Here is a 23,947-nt window from a genome sequence, read left to right on the forward strand (position 1 = left end):
TTATTATGGCTTTTGTCTTTGTGTTTAAAACTTAATGACATTTTTTAGCATGAACTATAGATTAGCTTTGAATTGAGACAAAGCGATACAAAACAATTTGCTCATGGTATCAGATAAATCAACAAAACTCTTCACTGTTACTGCATCTCTCAGTTCCTTTCATCGTCATCATCATGTTACTGAACTGTTGATCAGATTTCTCTCTCTCTCTCTCTCTCTCTATATATATATATATATATATATTTAAGTGTGCTTTATTTGCATAACAAAAACTGTACATTTGTATTTCCAAAGCATTTGCAGCTGGGCCGAGTACAAAATAGTGCGAATAAAACAAAATGTATAGTGCAAAATTAAACAAAAGGCCAAACACAGAGTTAAATAACAGAATAAAGCCATAATATATATGAAGTACATATAATGGAGAGATTAAGTCAGGTCAGATTGATTTTCTCATGTGCTGTTAACACACACTGCAGTCCTTGTGTTCTTCTAACAGAAAGATCAGTTTCTAGTTGTTTCTTTTTCTCTCCCTCCCTCCCTCCGTTCCTCTCTCTCGCTCCCAGAGATTTTCAGAGAAGAGGTTTCAAAGGGAATAAGAAACGATATAATCATTATAAGGTTGAGTTTTTTTCTCTCGACTCTATCACTTCTCTACAGTGTGAAGGTTTTCTGCAGGCGAGAGTTTGTCTAATTACGCACATTTGTGTCAGATGGGCTCATTTAAACGTGTAGTCCATTATGTCCTGATGATTCTTTTCTGGTTTGGCGTGTGATCTGATCTGAGCACACTGTTACCGTACAGACACATGAGATCTGTGATCTCTCTATACTAACTTTCTCTTTGTCTCTTCTCAGATCCTCAACTCTCAGATTTCTGCATGGGTTTGTATCTCTATACAGCTAATGATCTCATTTACTACAAAACCCTGCTGTCTTAAAAACTCTTCATCGGTTAAACCTACAAAATTATTTTTAATGGTAAGTTCTCCAATAGATTAAAATATTCTTATTTAAATATATAAAAATAATAATACTTGTAGGACACATTTGAAGAACAGCCTGGCTTGCATTTCTAATGTTGTGTAATCTGTATGATCTGTGTTTTCCTTGTGTCTCTGCACATCCAAACACATAAACCTGTTTACAATAAACATCAAAATCTCAGCAGCAGATTGTGCATCTTGTTTTAATGTTTGTGTTATAAAAGGTTTCATTCTGAATAAGTCAAGTGTTTGTATTAAAGATGAAGATGATGAAGCTCTTTAATCTGAGTGTACACAGGAGACCAACATTTAACATAAAGATGTGACACCAGTGAGATAAATGATCTCTGTGTGTCTGACTGATGAGAAAAAAAATGTTCTCTCTTTCTCTCTCTCTCTCTCTCTCTCTCTCTCTCTCTCTCTCCCCCCAGTTGAAGTCTTGTGGGCGTGGTCAGCACATGATCTGTCCAATCAGAGCTCGTTGCGCATCCTATGGTTCAGTGAGGGGGGTCTACCGCATGGTTGCTTTATAAACGCAGTTTCCGCCTGCTTGTGTTTTTCAGGTCTCACGCGCACGGAAGAGCAGGGCTGTTTGTGTGTTCACACCGGCTGTGTGTGTCTGTGAACGCAACCGAGCATCGAGCGACGCCAATGCGCGCGTGCCCGTGCGGAAGAGAGCTGTCCAACTGCTGCGGTGCTGAAACCTTCGCGTCCATCCCGAGGTGAGATACACATATATATACAGCAACACCACACTAAACAAACACTAACAGCTACAGTAAGCATAAATACTATTAAGTACAATGCAAACAGATTTTCTTCAGTCTGCATGTGGTTTGAAGAACGTAAATTTTGCTTACATTTATATAATATATATTTCTATATGAGAAAATAGCGGGTTAGGTGGGTGTCTGTCCACATTTGTTGAATTAAACACAAACTTAATGCACATGTTTAAGTAAACGGCTAATCATCACGTGTTTGAAAAAACAGCGGTTTAGTCTTCACATGTTAAAGTGAAGTAAAGTTAAGGCATGTACTGATAATAAATGATGAAGAGTCATCTTTAAGTACAAAGTGACATGTTTTTTAATGTTTTATGAATTAATGAATTCACGTGTTGAGTCATGAGACAAATTGTAGTTAATGATGACTCTTCATTAGTTTATGATTGATATATGCCTTTACTCAACATTACTTTATATTTAAGCAAGAATCTTTAATTGTTTAAAAGAACAGTTTATTCTTCTCATGTATAAGAGGACAACGATTTTGTCTTCACGTGTTTAAGTGAACAGTGGTTTAGTCTTCACTCGTTTAAGTGAACAGTGGTTTAGTTTTCACACGTTTAAGTGAACAGTGGTTTAGTTTTCACACGTTTAAGTGAACAGCAGTTAAGTCTTCACGCGTTTACGTGTACAGTGGTTTAGTCTTCACATTTAAGTAAAGAGTGGTTTAGTCTTCATGCGTTTAAGAGAACAGCGGTTTAGTCTTCACTCGTTTAAGAGAACAGCGGTTTAGTCTTCACATGTTTAAGGGAACAGCAGTTTAGTCTTCACGCGTTTAAGGGAACAGCGGTTTAGTCTTCACGTGATTAAGAGAACAGCAGTTTGGTCTTTACATGTTTAAGGGAACAGCAGGTTAGTCTTCACGCGTTTAAGAGAACGGCGGTTTAGTCTTCACGCATTTAAGAGATCAGCAGTTTAGTCTTCACATGTTTAAGGGAATAGCGGTTTAGTCTTCACATGTTTAAGGGAACAGCAGTTTAGTCTTCACGCGTTTAAGGGAACAGCGGTTTAGTCTTCACGTGATTAAGAGAACAGCAGTTTGGTCTTTACATGTTTAAGGGAACAGCAGGTTAGTCTTCACGCGTTTAAGAGAACGGCGGTTTAGTCTTCACGCATTTAAGAGATCAGCAGTTTAGTCTTCACATGTTTAAGAGAACAGCGGTTTAGTCTTCACATGTTTAAGGGAACAGCAGTTTAGTCTTCACGTGTTTAAGGGAACAGCGGTTTAGTCTTCACGTGATTAAGAGAACAGCAGTTTGGTCTTTACATGTTTAAGGGAACAGCAAGTTAGTCTTCACGCATTTAAGAGAACGGCGGTTTAGTCTTCACGCGTTTAAGAGAACGGCGGTTTAGTCTTCACGCATTTAAGAGATCAGCAGTTTAGTCTTCACATGTTTAAGGGAATAGCGGTTTAGTCTTCACATGTTTAAGGGAATAGCGGTTTAGTCTTCACATGTTTAAGGGAACAGCGGGTTAGTCTTCACGCTTTTAAGAGAACAGCGGTTTAGTCTTCACGTGTTTAAGAGAACAGCGGTTTAGTCTTCACGTGTTTAACAGAACAGCGGTTTAGTCTTCACGTGTTTAAGAGAACAGCGGTTTAGTCTTCACATGTTTAAGGGAACAGCGGGTTAGTCTTCACGTGTTTAAGGGAACAGCGGGTTAGTCTTCACGTGTTTAAGGGAACAGCGGGTTAGTCTTCACGCGTTTAACAGAACAGTGTTTTAGTCATCATGTGTTTAAGTGAACAGCAGTTTAGTCTTCATGCGTTTAAGTGAACAACGATTTAGTCTTCACGTGTTTAAGTGATCAGCAGTTTAGTCTTCATGTGTGTAAGAGAACAGTGGTTTAGTCTTCACACGTTTAAGTGAACAGCGGTTTAGTCTTCACACGTTTAAGTGAACAGCGGTTTAGTCTTCACACGTTTAAGTGAACAGCGGTTTAGTCTTCACATGTTTAAGGGAACAGCGGGTTAGTCTTCACGTGTTTAAGGGAACAGCGGGTTAGTCTTCACGTGTTTAAGGGAACAGCGGGTTAGTCTTCACGTGTTTAAGGGAACAGCGGGTTAGTCTTCACGCGTTTAACAGAACAGTGTTTTAGTCATCATGTGTTTAAGTGAACAGCAGTTTAGTCTTCATGCATTTAAGTGAACAACGATTTAGTCTTCACGTGTTTAAGTGATCAGCAGTTTAGTCTTCATGTGTGTAAGAGAACAGTGGTTTAGTCTTCACACGTTTAAGTGAACAGCGGTTTAGTCTTCACACGTTTAAGTGAACAGCGGTTTAGTCTTCACACATTTTAATGAACAGTAGTTTAGTCTTCACACGTTTAAGAGAACAGTGGTTTAGTCTTCACACGTTTAAGAGAACAGCGGTTTAGTCTTCACACGTTTAAGTGAACAGTGGTTTTGTCTTTACACATTTAAGAGAACAGTGGTTTAGTCTTCACAGGTTTAAGTGAACAGCCGTTTAGTCTTCAGGTATTTAAGTGAACAGCGGTTTAGTCTTCACGTGTTTAATAGAACAGCGGTTTAGTTTTCAGGTGTTTAGGTGAACAGTGGTTTAGTCTTCTTCACGTGTTTATGAGAGCAGAGGGGTTTTCCTGCGAGCCTCAGCAGTGCAGCAACTTGAGTTGTAAAAGAAGTGCGTACAGGATGAGTGAGAGAGAGAGAGAGGGAGAGAAAGAGAGAGAGGGCAGAGGAGAGAGAGCTTCCATCATTGCGTCTATACAGCTCTATGGTTTATTTTTTGCCACATAATTACCTGGAGCATGGGCTGTGTCGCCTCCAGAACACCAGTAGGTGAGAATCTCACTCTCTGTTATTCCTCCCGTGCGCATGAGAAAGAGTCGAGATCAGATCTCATCAGAGCACTCATATATATTTATTTATATATATGTAACCTGAGCCTGCAGACCGCAGCCCACACACACACACACACAGTTCTGATTTACAGGGACTGCATGGATGCTGATCTGCATTATGTGTGAGTGGATGGGACTGAATGATCAGATTAGATTACAGAGGTTTTCCTCACTGCAGAAACATTGAATGTGGACGTCCTGCGCATGCAGATGCATTTTAAACCGCTTCAGCGCTCATTTAGCATGCTGTAGATTATTTCTTCTCTCTCACATGGATCCGGTTACAGAGCTTTTGTGCAGCGTACGTGAGTCATGCCGCATGTAAACAGAAGTGGAACGAGCCACGTCTACATCTATAGGGTTGTTTACAGCAGTGAGTGAGTGTGCGCATGTGTACTTTATACTTGTTCTTCATTAGATTTATACATTTAACACATCCAATTACATTTAAACTAATATGTGTCGGGTCTCATCCATCCAGCCAAACCAATACAAAACAAATGCGTTTGTAAAATAACAGATAAATATAGAAATTGCTTCAGGAAGCTAAACCCTTAAAACAATGTGCCAAATGATTCCAAAGAATAATGATTTTTGGCTGTAAAGTACCCTTGAAAGAAAATAAACTTTGACTAAATGGTTCTTTGTGGAGCCAAAATTGCTTCTTCTATGACATCATTATGAATGAACCTTTATTAAGAGTTTAGTGGTGAGTCTTTCTGTCATGTTTTAATGTAAAAATGAATTATGATGAATTATTTATTCATAATAACGGAGGTGTGCATAAGTCTTATTGATGGAGCTGTGTGCTCACATTAGACAAAAATTTGGGGGAAAACTGTTGACAATTACAGCTAACCAGTATGTTGAACTAGTGTTTAAATTGTGGGGGAGGGCTGGGGTGGTCCCTGACCCCCTATAAAGCACAAAATTATAATTAAAGGGGGGGTATTCAAATTAAAATAATACATGGATTTAAAATTCTAGTGCTGCGCTGCCACAAATCTATACTTTCCATTATTTGGTGCAATTTCGCAATAAACTAATCCAAAAGATTTCTGAAATAAATATAAACTCTTAAGTGCACCTCATGCTGTGCATGTGGAGTAATTGACAGATTGTTAGATTTTGGGTTATATTTAGGATTGGGTTAGGGGTTTTTAAAGCTTCTCAAACTATTATTTCACACTGATTTGAGGGGTAAAATTGGTTACCCACACTGAAAAAAATGATTCATTGAATTGAATCAATGTTTTTAAGGTAAGTGGTTGCAATCAATTTATTTAAGCTACATTTAAACAAAAGTTTTATATTTTATTTTACTAATCTTTTTTTGTTTAAATGTAGCTTAAATAAATTGATTGCAACCACTTACCTTAAAAACATTGATTCAATTCAATAAATCATTTTTTTTCAGTTCATATGGCAAAAAATAAATGTCTCTGGCCAATTAAAAAATATGCTAAATACATTTTGCAGAAAGTAAAAGTTATATATATATTTTATTTTGACCATATATTTAGTTACATATATATTAATTTATTAACATATATTTCAAAATGTATTTCAGGGCAACAAATACTTTTTTAATTTTACAAGCCATACAGACAAAAAATATTAAGCATATTTTTAGAAGTTTGTACATTTTTACAGTTGAATATTTACTTTAAACCTTTTCAAACCTTTTAGTTTACAGGTTTGTAAAAAAAAAGGTTTTCTTTCAGTGCAATTTGAATTTAAATGCTTTTATTTTTTTAATATGTTTCAAAATATACAAAAATGGCCAAAAATATGTATTGGTGAAAAATACTTTTTGTAACTGATTTCTAAATAATTTTCAGCAAATATATTTTTTGGCCATTTTTGTATATTTTGAAATATATTTAAAATTATATAAAATATATTTTTGCTGTATGGGTGCACTGTTAAAGCAGGCAGCTTTTTGCCAGTAACTTAGCATTCAGATTTAGCATTCTGGGAAACAAAATCTGGATGAAAAAACAGATTTTGGGTCCCAAAATGCTTTGCATGATGAGACTATTATTTTATAATTTTATTCTGTAAAGATAAAGACTTGTTAATGTTTAATGTTCATTTAACTTTAAACAAACTGTTGCGAGTAAATAACATACATTTAAATTCTACAGTAAGTTACTGGCAAACAGCTGCATAACTACCGCTAATTTTTTACAGTGTAAAAAGAGTATTTTTTTAAAACGTTGATTCAGGACCAACAAAAAAATTTTGATCCTCGACCACATCTTATTTTGTGAAATCACGGTGACCCTATAATGATGACGGGGAGGGGGGCTTAGCCTGCTTAGCTAGGTGACCCCATAATCTTTGACATAAATCGAACAATCTGTTGAACAGCCTGTTCTTCTTTAGGAAACATTAAGATGTTGTCTGTCCATCAAGTGTTTCCTCACACGAGTACGGAAAAAAACTACAATGCCGTTCCACTCTGAGAGTCCCAAACAAACAAACTCAGATTTATTTTCACCTCAGATCTTGTGCTGTAATTATTAATGGGATATCATGATACCGGGCACACATCATTACCCCGGACCGTACACCACGAGTGTCTTGTTAATTGCAGTTAAACGAGTGGTTAAGGTTTGACCTCCTTACTGTGACAGTGTTCGGGTTTAACCCTGTTGACTCGTTTATCTCTAGAAAATGAACAGGTTAGATTTTCCTCTCGTCCACTTGACCTCTGAACAGTCAGTGATGATTCCCTCAGCATCTCTGTCAGCGCTCATTCCTGCTTTTATCTGACTGTCTTTGCTTGACTTTGTCCTTATCTGTTCTGCTGCATATAAACGCACCAACATCTTCTTTAAAACCACCCAAAGCAATGCTGTTGGGAGATTGTGTCAGTTTTGACCCGAGAACTTGATGATTTATAAGTCATACAGTGTTCCTCGTGAAGACAAGGGTGTAGGATATTTGTTTCGGTACAGTTATCAGCACATATACTCGTCAGCGCATAAAAAAGCTTCACTGTCAAACGTAAAAGTCAAACAGCACTTAGAGGTTACACGCTCATATTGAGATTGAGTGAGGTCAGACACACGCCGGCCCCAGATGGCCCGGTCCGCCGGTGGCCCGGAGTGTCCTGAACATTATAAAGCAGATGGATTGGATACGGTATAGAGGAGCGGGTGTTAGTACATTACATACAGTACATTTCTAAAGCTCTAACTTTATTTTTCTGATAATTGTCAGCTCCGTTTTTGGGTCACCCAGCTTGAACTAAGTGTCTGTTAAATCATATGGGCGAGTCGGTGAGCAGTCTGTTGACTGAGCTATTATTATCGTAGAAAAAATTTTTTTATGCAACAGATCAGGTCTGTTATAGAGACACAGAAAAATAAATTAAATACAATCTTATGTAAACATATTCAGGTCATATTTCACCCGCCAAAAAAATCTATTTTGTGTAAGAAAAATGAAGCTTATATTTCTTGTATATTAAAAATATTTTAGATGCGGTTTATTAACATAACTTCCTTGTGTTCCTATAGTTGGTTGAGCATTGCATTAAAAGCTCAAAATATCATGGGTTTAATTCACAGGTTTTCCCATAGCTCGCATGAACTGTAAGTTGCTTTGGATAAAAGCATCTGCCAAATGCATGCATGCAAATATGATGATGATACATTTGAAAACAAATCAACTTATGGAATATATATTTTTCGCATGCAATAATGCTAAATATTTCAAAGGTACTTAAATACTTTTTAATTTTCTGAAATTTACATCATCTGAAATTTGAATAAGTAAGGGTCCGTGTAATGCGTCACAATTCGATTTTCAGACCATACAATGTTAATGCAAAAAAAAAAAAAATGAAACTTAACGTTAATTTTTCAATTCGACAGATTTTCTCTCTGCAGCTGGAGGTCAGGGTAGCAATAAAGAGGGTTTTGTCTATATGGTGATGGATGATCCTTTTTCAAGCACTGTGTTTCTTGCATTACTTTTAAATGTTGCCTGATGGGACACAATTCCACACAAGGGCATTCGAGGTTGTGGCTGCGGACGATATTAACATTGAAGGTAGTTGAACGTATACTGTATATCACCATATAGACAAGACCCTCTTTATAGCTACCCTGACCTCCAGTGCAGAGGGAAAATCTGTGGTCGTCAGCATAGCATTTATTATGCCCCTCTCGTAGGTTATAGTATTGAATTTTCAGATGCACTGGAGATATATTATAAACAGTTTGGAGCCATAAGCAGTGATGGGGAAAATAATGCATTACAATATTAAGTTTCTCCTCAAAAAAGAAACTTATTGCGTTACTTAGTTACTTTTCATAGAAAGTAATGCGCTTACGTTACTTTTAAGTTACTTTCGCGTCACTTTTTCTTACTTGGCTGAAGCTTGATCTCTTTCAGGCCTTGTAGGTGTTTTTTATGACTGAGAAGTTCTGCAACAGAAAATGCATATTTCCATCACAAAAATGTCAAGCTCTGGAGTCTCATTTATAAAACTGTGCATATAGGATCTTCACTAAAAGTTTACGTGCACCCATAAGCCAAACATGGCATACGCCAAAAAATATTAAGACTTAAAAATGCAATGTTCCCTTTATAAATCACAGATGACCTGCAAGTTTGCATACATTATTCATTATTATTTATTATTTTGTAGTGTTATTCGTATGTTATTTTTATTCTTTTGTATTTTATTTATTTATATGAGCATGACGGTGGGTGTAAGCACTGTTTTTCCATTTTTATGTATGAAATAAATTTGACTTGCATGAATTATTCTCAGATCCCTGCATGTCCATTCTCCTGTCACATTTGTTTTTTTAAAGATCACAACCTTTGCGTGGGAAGCTGCGTACTCCCATTTTCAGCCCCGTTTTGTGCGTACGCATGCTTTATATTGAGACCCCTGGCCGCACACGCATAGGGTGCATCATTCTAAATGTATTTGTCCAGTTTAATTTAGTTTTTTTACAATCAAATTAATCAAACTGAAAAGTAATTCGCATTTCTTTTTTTAAAAAGTAATTCAAATATTAATGTGTACATTTATAAAGTAATGCGTTACTTTACTCGTTACTTCAGAAAATTAATATTATTACGTAATGCGCGTTACTTGTAATGCGTTTCCCCAACACTCGCCATAAGTTATTGACTATTTGATTATTGACAATGTGATTTCAGTTAAATAAAAACTAAATGTTTGATTACGTCATCATTATTACATGATGTTACAATGTGGTATTTCCAAATGTTTTTGACTGCCTATAGTCACAGATATATCTATGGAGGTATTATAAATAATAATATAGGAATGAATTAACCAGTTCACATGTTCTCCTTTCATCTTTTCTTTCCTTATAAGTTTATGTTAACGTAATAAGGTAACGTTATATAAAGTGACGTATTTTAGCCTGTGTTTCACATCTGTGTTTTACATTAATATATACGTATTACACGTATTACCGAGCCCCTAAGGTGACATTAGAGTAAAAAAATCTAAGGTTTAGTTTCATGTGCTCACGCGAAACCTTAATGTTGCAGAATTCTTAAAAAAAGTTTATTTTCGCGTGCGCACGTGGAACTTTCGCGTGCGCACTTGAAACTTTCGCATGCGCACATGAAACTAAACACGATAGTTTCATGTGCACAGGCGATAATTTCACATGCACACGCAATGGTTTCATGTGCGCATGCGAAACTAAACTTTATGTAATTTTTTCTCCATGTCCCCTTAGGGGCTCCTTACACATTTGGCATGATACATGCTTTTAATTTCACATTCTTCGGACAAAATATCTTAGGGCAAAAAAAGGCCATGGTAAAGTACATCAAATAAGTCATAGCAAAATAATTACATGTGATCGTCTTTCTGTCAGTACAGCAATAGATTGTCCTGATTTATCTTAACACTGTTTATGGACATGTTTTAAAAGAGTGATGTGGATCAATCGCAATACTGACCATCCGTGAACAATATATGTGCTAATTACTATCATTACAGTATGTCATTGAAAGAGTGTGCGTCATTCCCCCTGATAATGTTCGACCCGCAAACAGAAAAACAAAAAAAAAAAAAAAAAAAATCGCTTTTTTGTTTGTTTCCATTGTATGTCCTAAATAACTATTAAAGGCGGAGTCCATGATGTTTGAAAGCCAATGTTGATATTTGAAATCACCTAAACAAACACGTCCCTACCCCAATAGAATCTGGACCTTCTGTTGATAGACCCGCCCCACACATACGCAACCCGGCATTTGATTTGATTTGATTGGCTATAAGTGTGTTTTGGTAGTCGGCACGTCTCCTTTTCCAACGCGTTTTTCAAACATCGTGGACTCTGCCTTTAAGTAAAATTATGAAACGGAGAGAAAATGGCAATAATCCTTTGACGAGGTTATCCAGAAAAATTGTCGTTTAGTTTCATTTTTTTATTTTTGCATTTACATTATATGGTCTGAAAGTTGTTAATAAGCCTTTCCATTGATGTTTGGTTTGGCTAAGATACAACTATTTGATCATATGGAATCTGAGGATGCCAAACAATCTAAATATTGAGAGAATTGCCTTTAAAGTTGTCCAAATGAAGTCCTTGGCACACATATTACTAATGATAAATAGATTTCAATATATATACGTTAGGAAATTTACAAAATATCTTCAAGAAACATGATCTTTACTAAATATCTAATATGGCCTGAACATTTTTTATCATTTTGACCCACATACAAAGTATTTTTAGCTATTGCTACAAATATCCCCGTGTGACTTATGGCTGGTTTGTGGTCCAGGATCACATTTAGTTTCTTGACTTTGGGGTGAAATATGACCTGAAGATGTTTTTCACAGGTGTCACAATATTCATCCATTAAGTTAATTGGTGCACACAAGAGAAAGGTACACCGCCGCTGGAGTCCAGACTGAAAGATGGACCAACAAAACGGTTTCATTTCTCACTGTGACCGTCTGCGTGGATGAGACATTATTTCTCTCCACAGGACAGACAATAAGACTCACATTGAGATCTGAACACAGATCAGAAGATCTTTTGACCTGAAGATGTACATGCGATGAGATTCAGAACCGGTTCTTGTTGCATAATCCAAATCTGGAAGTGTTAATGAAGTTACACATGTTAATATTCCCACACATGCATGCAGGAAATGACATCAGAGGTGCGTGATGAGTGTGACATTTGGCTGTGACAGCGTGACGCCTCCTGTGGTGCTGATCCGTGTCATTCAGTCAGGATTATGGGTCAGAAATGAGAGAACCAATGAAAGAAAAGGCTGCATGTAACCAAACCATTGACAGCGGCCATGAAGTCTGGTGCACACTGCATGTCATTAACTGCACATTTAGACCAAACATCATTACACAGCAGTGCTGATCTGTGACCTGCTGGACTGAAAACATGCAGGGAATCTGCTGCACAATAATGCTTGCTATTAAATCCCATAAATCTTACTTTGGGTGTCTTTTTGTTATTTCAAGAAAATCAGAAATTGATAGAAATTTAAACAGCATGGCGGTGCTCTGTGTTTGGCAGTAAGCTGTTGCATGAAGATGCATGAGTGCATTACAGAGATGCACAGTAAATATCCTCTCATCTGCCATCATAATAAATTAAATGATGTTTAATAGCGGAGACATCAAGTCTCTTGAAACTTGTATATCTGTCGTGTCACCTTGTTATATACATCAGCAGTAATGATGTGTATTAAGATCTGGTTACCCCATCAGTCAATGGGTTTTTTGAGTTGGTCAGACTTCTGTCTTTACCCAACAGTGGCGGGTGACAGGTTGCGTGTGGACTGGAGTCCGAGGAGTTCGTACTCCGACCTCGTGCTCCTGGGCAACACACGGACGAGTCTGGCGAGCGGCCTGTATGAGACATTTGGGCACGCCGAGCGTTACCTGAAGGTGCCAAAGTTCCCTTCTCAATCTGTTCTGTATCCGTTTTTATTTCTCAGTATCCGGAAACGCTCACCATCCCCTCCTGTTACTCACCCAACACTGAATGTGGAAGAGCGCTGTGTCCGCTCAGTCCGTTAGAAAGTGGGCCACAGATACCGTCTGTCATTCACAAACTATTTCTATTCATATAATGACGCGTTTCACACCGAAGTGTCTGAATTAGAATAAAAAAATAATTTTTCTGTCTTTTCTGGGATTGATAATGATGCCTCATTAACCCAAGTGTCATTAGACCCGAGAGTCATTAGAGGGTTAATTTTAAACCTGGTTCCTTGCTCTAGGTTTTTATTAATGTTCACTAGTTAATTTTCTAATCATTTACAAGTCATTCAGAGTAATTAGCAATTAATTCTTAATGTGTTTTTCGACAGTAATGTGTTTATTTAATGTGCAGTAAAAATAATCCACAGGGTGTCTTTACATAACTGCGGGATAATAGATGTTTATATTTCTCTGTGTTTTAAACAGTATTTCACTGACAGCGATGCTTTGGGCTGCATAACAATTTATCGCAGCTAATCATTTACAGAATAAAAGTTTTATTGATTAATCACAACTAATCATTTGCAGAATAAAAGTTGTAACGATTAATCGCAACTAATCATTTGCAGAAAAAAAGTTTTATTGATTAATCGCAACTTATCATTTGCAGAATAAAATTTTTATGATTTTTCAAAACTAATCTTTGCAAAATTAAAGTTTAATGATTTTTCGCAACTAATTGTTTGCAAAATAAAAGTTTACATCATATGTGTGAGTATTGTATACAATATAATTATGCATATTTAAATACACACGCATGTATACGTTTAAAAGGACACTCCACTTTTTTTAAATATTGCTGCCGTAACATGGCTGCAGCAGGCGCAATGATATTACGCAGCTGCTGAAAATAGTCCCCTGCTATTAAGAGTTACCAAGGGGACTATTTTTGGGAACTACGTAATATCACTACGCCTGCTGCAGTCATGTTACAGCAGCAAAGTCATTGATTATTACGCCAGATTGAGAGTATAGTTCCTAGCCATATCGGCCTAGAAAATTGCAGCTTTTAATTTTCCGTCTGTCTTAGTACACGATGTAACTACAGAAGAGTCACGTTTTTTGGGGGCCATTTTTGCCTTTTTATTAGATAGACAGTAATTAAGGAGACGACAGGAAAGTATAGGGTGAAGAGAGGGGTATGGGATTGGCAGAGGACGTCGAGCCGGGATTCGAACTGCGTCTGCACCAAGTGTCGGAGCACCGTCCACTACACCATCGGCCCGACAGAAAAGTCAAGTTTTAAATAGGAAAAATATTGAAACTCTTCAGTTATTTTTTAGCACATTGCTTACGTACTAATCAGATTCAATGGATTGTGCTAATGCTAAAAGTGGTACTGCCAGACCCTGAGATCAGCTGAATGGATTCCAAAACGGTAAAAATCAAATGTTTAACTCTAGGGGAGCTAGAAAATGAGCATATTTTCAAAAAAGTGGAGTGTTCGTTTAAGAAATATTTACATATTAGTTTATATTATATAGTAATATGAATACTTAATATATACACGTATGTTTATTTAATTATACATGCAAATGTGTGTATTTTTATATGCATAATTATTATACACAATGCACGCATATGTGACTTAAACAAAAACTTTTATTCTGCAATCGATTAGTTGCAATTAATCGTAGTGGATATTTTAGTCATGAGTACACCAGAGGTTACGTTGTGAATCAATTGCTTCTCAAACAGATGTGCTGTTTGCTGCTCGATATCAAACTGACCTGTTCTTTCCACGCTCTATAAAATTCATCTGCCGCCTTCACATTAATTCGGTTCTCTGTCTGAGGTTTCTCTCGTGTGTTGGAGCTCTGAATGTTTCGAAAAGCATGTTGACTGTAGCTTTATTTGGGCAAGAACAGCTTCGTATTTTAGTCAAACTCAGTCTACACAAACCATATGATGTGAATTAATGAGAGCAAAAATCTATATCCAGGAAACATTTGGAAACCAAACATTAGTATAGTGTGATGTTGTGTGTGTGCTTTATAAAGATTTTTTTTTTAGAAGAGTTGTGGTGCTGTGTTAGCTTGCAAATGTGGAAACATGCAAAATATTCAAATACTCTAAACTGATGTTTTTAATCTCAGTGGGTTTATCAAGCGAGCCTCAAATGCAACAGACCCACAAACAGACTGCGAATACAGTTCAGAGACAGACAGACAGACAGACAGACAGACAGACACTAAACCATCATCAGATGTGGTGCATGTGACGTCATCCGAGCATCCAGCCCGCCGTATCCTTGGAGAAGTCGCTCCATGGTGACCGGTTGCCATAGAAATGCTCGTTTCCTTCCGAGTTGCAGCGGAATATAGCGGGGCACGCGCGCTTGAAGCGGCATGTCGGTGAGCGCGGACTCAATGGAGAAGCTCGTGTTTCTGTGCGGCGCGGCGACTACGGGGGTAAAACTGCTCAATGACCGTCATTCTGTCCGTGTGTGCGCGCGCGCCTGTGTGTGAGAGAGAGAGCTGTGATTCGCGTGGATGCTTCGAGTGCGCCCGTGCCGCTGTACTGTACCGACCCGGGCTTTAGTTGCTCTGTGATTCACGGTCACGGTATGCCTGTGTATTACCGAGAGACAAACGAGAAAGAGAGACGTGAGGCGCGTGCAAACGGGTTGTTGTTCCCTTGCGCTTAAGGAAACCTGTAGCTGTCGTTTTGTGTGTGTCTCTCGCTCTTTCTCTCTCTCTCTCTTTGTGTGTGTGCGCGCTGAAAGAGATGGTTTGCATGTTAATAGAGATGTTATTCATTGGTTATCTGTTAATTAGGCGCGTATGTGCGCACGTGCGCAAGCGTGCGTGCGTGTGTGTGTGTGTGTTAGCTTCCAGAAACAAGTTTGTGTGTTTTTTCATACACACAGTTGTTATTTTGTTCACTAATTGTGCTGTGATGTATTCACTAATGTATTTACGTTGGTGAATAACGTCTTACCTGCTCAGGTGTCACGTCTGGAGTGTTTGAGTACAACAGGTGCACACGTGTCACACGCCCCTGAGGTTACATACAGTAGACAACACAACCTGTGATCTTACACAACACAGCAGCACAAATCGTGTGTGTATGTGTACTGTATATGTGTGTGAATGGACTGCTTGTGATTCTCTTCAGGGGGTTTTCTTTTCTAGACAGAATTTTTCCAAGATGCTCACAAAAGCTTTAGATGAGTTTTACCTTGCAGCTCTTTCACAGAAAGTTACAAAACATTCAAACCTTCAAAATCTATTAATCTGCAATAATAACGACAATAACAATGAATAATCGACAATTATGATTTTTGTCATAATCGTGCAGCGCTTGTTTGAATGATCATCACACCATGACTCTTACTTTAATGATTTTGTTGTGAGGTTAAAACAGAAATATTTCTCACAGACTTCAGAGAGAAGTGAGTCATAGTTAGAAAGCAGAATATCATTTGTTGTAGTTTGTATAAAGAATGCATGTTGTTTTTATGCCAATATTACAGGATGTTGACTTACTATATTGAATTGAAAATAAAATTATTAAAAAAAAATTGTTGTTTAGTTTGTCATGAGTTTTATTTTTACTGATCTTGTTATTTTGTCATCACTCAGGTAAATGTTGAAGACAACGACATGTTACCGAAACCTCGACGCGCTGTTACCATTCAAGAGATCGCAGCGCTTGCTAGATCTTCACTTCACGGTAAGACACACACACACACACACACACACACACACACACACACACACACACACACACACAAACAAACAAACAGAAAAACACACACAAAGCTACAAACACATACTGACAAAAACAAACATACATACAAACAAACAAACAAACACACAAACCAAAAAACACACACAAAGAAACACATACAAACAATCACACATACAAACCAAAAAACACACAAAGACACAGAAACATACACACATACAAAAAAACAAAAACATAAACACAAACAGAAAAACACACAAAAAGACACAGAAACAAACACACATACAAACAATAACACACAAACAGAAAAACACACACAAAGACACAGAAACAAACACACATACAAACAATAACACACAAACAGAAAAACACACACAAAGCTACAAACACATACTGACAAAAACAAATATACATACAAACAGACTTACAAACAAACACACAAACCGAAACACACAAAGAAACACATACAAACAATCACACATACAAACCAAAAAACACACAAAGACACAGAAATATACACACATACAAACAAACAAAAACACAAACAGAAAAACACACACAAAGACAAAGAAACAAACACACATACAAACAATAACACACAAACAGAAAAACACACACAAAGCTACAAACACATACTGACAAAAACAAACACACATACAAACAATAACACACATACAAACAATAACACACATACAAACAATAACACACAAACAGAAAAACACACACAGAGACACAAACAGAAGCACACACACAAAAACAAACATACATACAAACAAACATACAAATAAACACACAATCCAAAACACACACAAAAAGAAACACACAAAGACAAATAAAAACACAGACAAACACAAGCAAAGACACAAACAGGAAAACACACACACACAAAAAACACAAACTGACAAAAACAGAAACACACTCAAAAACAAACAAAAAAAACACACACAAAAAAGGCAAAAAGACAAACAAACAGTTTAGGTCTATGACCCATTGTGTCTTACCCTATGTGCGTGTGTGTGTGTGTGTGTGTGTGTGTGTGTGTGTGTGCGTGCATGCGTGTGTGTGTGCGTGATGTGTGTGTGTGTACATACAGGTATCTCACAGGTGGTTAAGGATCATGTGACAAAGCCCACAGCGATGGCACAGGGGCGTGTGGCACACCTGATCGAGTGGAATGGTTGGCGTAAACCCACAGACACACCCAGCGCTCTGGAGTCTCACCTCACATCATACTCACATCTGTCTGAGGGGGAACAGGAGGCCAGATTTGCTGCAGGTCAGTTTGACTCTTTCTTCTCTATTCTGTGTCATGAGTCAGTGTATCGTGGGCAATCAGGCTAAACATTAAGACCTTGATGTCCTCACAATAACACAACATCATCTCTGAGAGTCAGAACATTGAACGATCTACAGTCCTCAAAAACAGAAAATACAGGACGTAGAGTATTTCTCTCTAGGGTTGCAACATTCTGGGAATTTCAAGGCTGGAAATTGAAAAAAAATGCAGAGTTGTTTATAATAGGGAACTTAAGGCCTAGTCCACACGGACACAGGTATTTTTATAACCGTGGTGTTTTTTACGCAATTCGGCCGTTTGTCCACATAAAAACGCAGTATCAGGGCACTGAAACCAAACATTTTTGAAAACCTCTGCCAGGGTGAGGATTTGAATAAATGCCGGTTGCAGTGCTGTCATGTAGACAAAAGTTAATTTTTGTTAGGCTTCTGATTGGCCAAGGTGGCTTTTCGATTCTTGACAGTGCTTGATAGCGTGTTTTTGATTTCTTTTAAACCGAGCATGTGTTGACTGAATATTTTTGGAGGAACAACTACAAATAAAAATACCTGTAGGCCTAAATGTAGTAAAAAAAACAAAACACAAAATTTAATGTAACTACAGCACACTGCTTACTGAAGGGCCATTGAGGCCACACCCCCTGCATCTACTTACTTACATTCATCCATAACACACACAAATCATTTCTTCAATCATGTATTCACGAAAATTTCATACATGTGTTTAAAACTTTCTTGTGCTGTGTGTAACCTAGTTTGCAACAACATTGTAAAGACAAATACACTGACAGAGATAACATCTAGTTGAGATCACCCACCCAAAAGTTTGGACACATTACTATTTTTTAATGTTTTTTTTTTGAACATGCATTTATCTATTAACAAATCTTTTTTATTTTTGCTCAAATAAATCCAGGCTTGATTAGCGTAGCTATCAAGAATCTTCAAAATGTGTATTTCCTTGCATGCATGCTTGCTCATGATCAAACAAAATGTTTGTATATGATATAGTTTGTATACATTTCCCTAAGTTTCCAAATAATTGGAATATTTCCAAAATTTTCCAGATTAATTTGCCATGGAAAGTTTTGAGAAATTTACAGAAAACTTTCCGCTTCTTTGCAACCGTATGTCTGTCTGTTCAATATCAATAAGCACTGATTTCCCTGAAGTCTAAAGGAATAAGATGCAGTGTAATCTTGATTTAAAACTTCATGTGAGATTGATTTAGATTTGGACTGATTTCGATAAGCAGATTATCTGAGGTTTGTCTCTCTTAAGGTTAATCGCTTTTCTGTTGCTCACCGCTGTGACAAAGCGTTTTCCCACCGCAGCCATTTATTGGTCGTACCTGAGCAGAATTCATTGAGAGCTCGCTCGTGTTGTTTCCCACAAACCCCTGCACTTTATCAATGTCACAGCATCTTTCTCTGGTCTTTCCTTTGGAAAAAGTCACTAAATATTCATGTCATTCGATTGTGTGTGTGTGTTTGTGTGTGTATATACAGCTGAGTTGTGAGTTTTCACTGGCACTGTTTAATGTGTGTCTGTGTCCTTGTGAATGTGTGGATGTGCATTTACTGCTACACACAAACGCACACCGTGACTCTTTGGATAAAATCAAACTATGCTTACATCCGGGAAAATTGCCAAACTCAACAAAATACGGTGTGTGTGTGTGTGTGTGTGTGTGTGTGTGTGTGTGTGTTTGCTGACAAAGCTTTCTTCAGAGGGTAAGAGATTAATGAAAGAATCAATCTGTCAATCAATGAACGAGAGTCAAACTAAACTTAGTGCTGTACATTTCATTTAGCTTGTCATCAGTAGTTTGTCTTAATTACTTCATTTATTCATTATATCGCTGCTTTCATCCATAAACCTTAAATCATTAAAGTTCTGTGCTGGTCTGGTGCTGGTTTATGCTGGTGGTGGTTTATGCTGGTTTGATGTACGTGTCTGGTGAAGCACATCACCACGCTAATCTTCCCTAATCTAATGCAATACAAATCTACATTTTGACAATAAATTGAAAATAAAATTGTAAAAGACAGGGTTCCCAAAGGTCCTTGAAATCATTGAAAGTTTGTGAATCTGGGGGAAGTTTTTGAAAATATACATACATAGATACAGGTCATTGAAAGTGCTTGAATCTATAATATGCAATCCAGTCCAGAAATATGTAGAGTCTTATCTACTTGAATGAGGAAAGTCAAAAAATGTGTGCAAAAATTGCATCTTTATTGATTTATGATTGGCTGGAAGGCTGAACCCAGAGTGGCCATATTGAGCCATGTTGCATTATCTCCATTCATACCTACGTGTTAAAATGACCACAGCGGCTAATAACTGATCTGGTGTACAAATATTAACTCTATTGAATTTATCGGAAATAAGTTTTCAATCAATGCATTTGTGTGTTCGTAGGGGTAGCGGAGCAGTTTGCCATCGCGGAGGCGAAACTTCGTGCGTGGTCTTCAGTAGATGGTGATGAATCGAATGATGATTCATATGATGAAGATTTTCTACCTGCAAATGAGCCGGTCACACAGAGCACAGGTAACACACGAATACTTAATCTGTAGTGATCACATCTGGAGTTAAATCGAATTTATATCCATTTATTTTACTGATAAACTTCTTATTAGGACTGCACAATATATTGACATGGCAATGTGTGCATTTGCAACAGTCACAGCAGAGCATTTTTCAGATGCCTTTTTCAGTGTAATTACGCCTTAATACGATGTTAACTGGTATCAAATACCATCACGCAACTATTTTCCTCAATTTGCAAGAGCTATACAGGAAATGCAAGGCAGAATTGAATTCCTCTCTAAGAGAGCTTTTCAAGTCACCTGGTGAAGTAATCAAGTATTTCTCATATCGCAGTAAACATTGCAGAAAACAAACAATTTCCCCAATATTCTGCAGCCCTACTTCCTATATCTATGCTGATATCACCACAACATGTATTGTGATATTTTTCCTTGCCGTCCTGTTTGTCCCACTGCCCTACTTTTATTCTCTCTCTCATGCACTCATTTTGTTCTTCGCCGCTATTTGATATCCCAGCATTCATTTCCCTTGCAAGTTTAATGTGGTTTGTACTGACGGAAAGAGCAAAGAGAAAAACTCATCTGCAGTCTTACATATTTATATTGTGTCATACAACTAAACAACACAATTATAGCCACTGCAACACGTTTTATATGCATCAATGTGAAATCATACCGAGCCCCTAAGGTGACATTGGAGTAAACTAAATCTAAAGTTTAGTTTCATGTGCTCACATGAAACTTTTGCATGCTCACGTGAAACCTTCATGTGCAGAATTTTTTTAAAGTTTAGTGTTGCGTGCACACATGAAACTTTTGCGTGCGCGCGCAATAGTTTCACGTGCGCAAATGAAACTAAACGCGATAGTTTTACGTGTCCACACAATAGTTTCACGTGCGCATGCAAAACTAAACTTTATTTAATATTTGCTCCATGTCCCCTTAGGGGCTCCGTAAAATCGTGAGGTGAGAAAATGTCGCAATAATGTTTTGCACGTTAGTCTAATGCACCTGTTCTCTGAACCCAGATCTTCCCTCGTACCCTCACTACCTGAGAGATCTGATACACACTCAGGTGTGTCAGAATCGCCTGCGGGTTCGAGGTCTGTGCGAGGCGGAGAGCGGCGTCGGAGCTGACCTTTCGCCTCCCGTAGGGTCGCCGGGGTCACCGTCCGAAACGCTCTGCTCCAGCATGTGCAGTTTGGACGAAAGACACCCGCTGCTGCGAGACCTCGGACGCCACTCGGACACCCCCGCCGCCGACCTCGCCGCCAAAATCCTCGGAGCTCTTCAGGGAGGGGAGGAGCTGTTGTTGGCCCGCCTCCAGAGGATGGGCCACAGACGAGGCCACTCCCCTTGTTGCTTGGCGACGTATTCCGAGACATTCGAAGACGAGGACACTCCTTGTAAGGATTGCGGAGGAAGAGTCTGCCTTCCTCCGGAGTATTCCTCTCGTAGAAAGGTGTCGGACGTGGCTTCGTCTGGCGTAGTCTCGCTCGACGAGGAAGAAGTGGACGGGGATGAAGAGGAAGAGCAGTGACCGGTTTTGACTCTGCATGTTTGTTTTGGACTAATTTGCATTTCGGTCTTTTCTCGTTGAATTCTGGACACCATTTGCTCTTGTGGTTTGACCTTTAATCTTGTGTTTCTTTACCAAATGGTGAAAAATACTAAACTTGAACATTCTCCAACTAAAAACAAAAGCGCTAAAAGTTTTACAAACGAGGAACAAAAGACTGACATCGACCTTATTATCTCTGCATGTCTTGCAAGTGCCGAACTGAATGTGAATCATAAATGTTTGGATCTGGACGTCCAGTTGTTTAGCACGGTTTGTGGATTTGGCTGTTGTGTAATCTCGCTCCTTATATGATGTCATGCCCCATTGCATTCTGGGTCTTGATGACATAACGCCTGTTCCCCGGTCGCATCTTTCGGGCATGGCTTGCTGAATACGTCAAACTGATATCTGATCTGTCACAGTCGTTCATGAAGCGACACGGGAATGCTGAATGTTTATAAAGTGACAGAAAGATTTATTACAAAACATAGAATGCCTAAGAAAACTGACGATCAAGTTTTTTACGTTTTTGTTCAATTCTTATTATTTTGACTATTCATACTCAGTGGATCGTTTGATTTGTTAATATTTCAAGATCATTATTGTCCTAAGATGAACACATTGAATGTGTAGGAGTAATTCAAGTGTTGTTGAATGGATGTAAAAGACGAAGCTTCGTGTTCGTGGACCTTTTTGAGAGTTGCTCTATTTTTGTACCGTGTGGTTTTTGCGGTGAATAACTGAGTAACGCTGTGGTTCGTTCACTTGTTTATTGCTTTATTTCTCGATTTCCCTGTCCCTGAATTATCACTGTGTGATATTGTCGACATCAGGAAAAAACTAAACTAATGTGAAAAAAGAAACAAATGCACCTTTTGCTTTGCTCTTTGTCTCTAGAGAGGGAATCATTCGCTCTCATTTTTCTCTTTGTGTTCTGTAAATGTCAAGCTCTCTCTCTCTCTCTCTCACTTTAGGAGCCACTTTGATTCTCCGATATTCACTTGTTACCATGGAGAACATGAATCATAAGAAATTGTAGGTCTGGTCAATCAGACAGTTTTGACAATCTAATAACCCCCCTACCCGGGCGTGTGTGTGTGTGTGTGTGTCACATGTACATCTGTACAGTATTTATTTGACTTATATTGATTTGAAAAATGTTACAGCGACAAGCAGTCCAACCTCAAAAACCTTGTGAATCATCGTCCGTGTCTCGTGCTCCACATTTTCAGTCTTTTATGGCCATACAAGAGCTTTGTGTGATAGACTAACTCAAATGTAAGTCATAGTTCACTAGATCAATGGATTTATTCATTTATTATGAGTTTTGTGTAATTGAACCTCAGAAAAACAAGGCTACTAACCAACAGCACTATGTTGTATAATTTAAGTTTAGAATGTTTTATGGCATAATTTTTCTTTGGGGGGGCATCGAAGGTATGCACTGTACACAATGGGGACCACATGCCAAAAAAGTTTGAGAACCACTGATTTAGAAACTGTTGCTCGCGCAATGACTTGATTTAATATCACACAGTCAGAAAACATCAAACTAGATAATTATATAGAATATAAATATCCATATCACAATATCACATGTTACAGATACAGAAGTGATAGATTATTGAGGAAAGCTTTCTAAGAGATCAGTATCTTCACCCAGCAGGCAATAAAATAGGTGAAAATAATCACAAAAATTCATTTATAACACTAACTCATTCTCCCACCTCTCTCTCTCTCTCATTGCAGGAGTGAGTTATGTATTTTTCTTCAGAAATGTGTAATGTTACTCTCTTTTACTGTCACTACAGCAGCGAGTTATGTTTAATTCACTCTTACTGCAGGAGGGAAATGTATTTAATTCACTCTTACCGTAGGACTGAGTTATTTTTATCTCACTCTTGCCACAGGAATGAGTTGTGTTTATCACACTCTTACAGTGGAAGTGAGGCATGTCTATCTCAGTGGTTCTCAAACTGGGGGCCGGGGCCCCCAGGGGGGCCACGAGACGGTGCCAGGGGGGCCCCAGCTTTATAACATTTTATAAAATAAATTAATTTGTCATAAATTCTGTGGAATTAAACCTAAAAAATAAGGCTACTAACCAACAGCAGTACTTTGTATCATTCAATATGTTTTGTTTAGTTAAAAGTTGAGTTTTAGAACAGTTTTTTGTCATAAATTTTCTT

The 23,947-nt window shown here is 37.9% G+C and overlaps 1 protein-coding gene across 3 annotated transcripts; it reads left to right on the forward strand.

Annotated features, from left to right (window-relative positions):
* Window positions 1-1,446: 1,446 nt before the first annotated feature.
* Window positions 1,447-22,184, forward strand: LOC129438741 (protein FAM131A). Of its 3 annotated transcripts, none has more exons than XM_055197618.2 (6): window positions 1,447-1,708; window positions 12,427-12,560; window positions 16,241-16,331; window positions 17,440-17,622; window positions 20,067-20,198; window positions 21,226-22,184. In XM_055197618.2, exons 3-6 carry the CDS (start codon window positions 16,262-16,264, stop codon window positions 21,735-21,737), a joined length of 897 nt encoding a protein of 298 aa, XP_055053593.1. In that variant the 5' UTR covers window positions 1,447-1,708; window positions 12,427-12,560; window positions 16,241-16,261; the 3' UTR covers window positions 21,738-22,184. The 3 variants fall into 3 exon arrangements, with proteins under 3 accessions (XP_055053593.1, XP_055053592.1, XP_055053590.1); XM_055197615.2 differs by lacking the exon at window positions 1,447-1,708 and adding an exon at window positions 4,432-4,571; XM_055197617.2 differs by lacking the exon at window positions 12,427-12,560 and having other exon boundaries at window positions 1,449-1,708.
* Window positions 22,185-23,947: the final 1,763 nt, after the last annotated feature.

This window comes from Misgurnus anguillicaudatus, chromosome 24 (assembly GCF_027580225.2).
Source record: "Misgurnus anguillicaudatus chromosome 24, ASM2758022v2, whole genome shotgun sequence".
In the NCBI taxonomy this organism is placed as follows: Eukaryota; Metazoa; Chordata; class Actinopteri; order Cypriniformes; family Cobitidae; genus Misgurnus; species Misgurnus anguillicaudatus.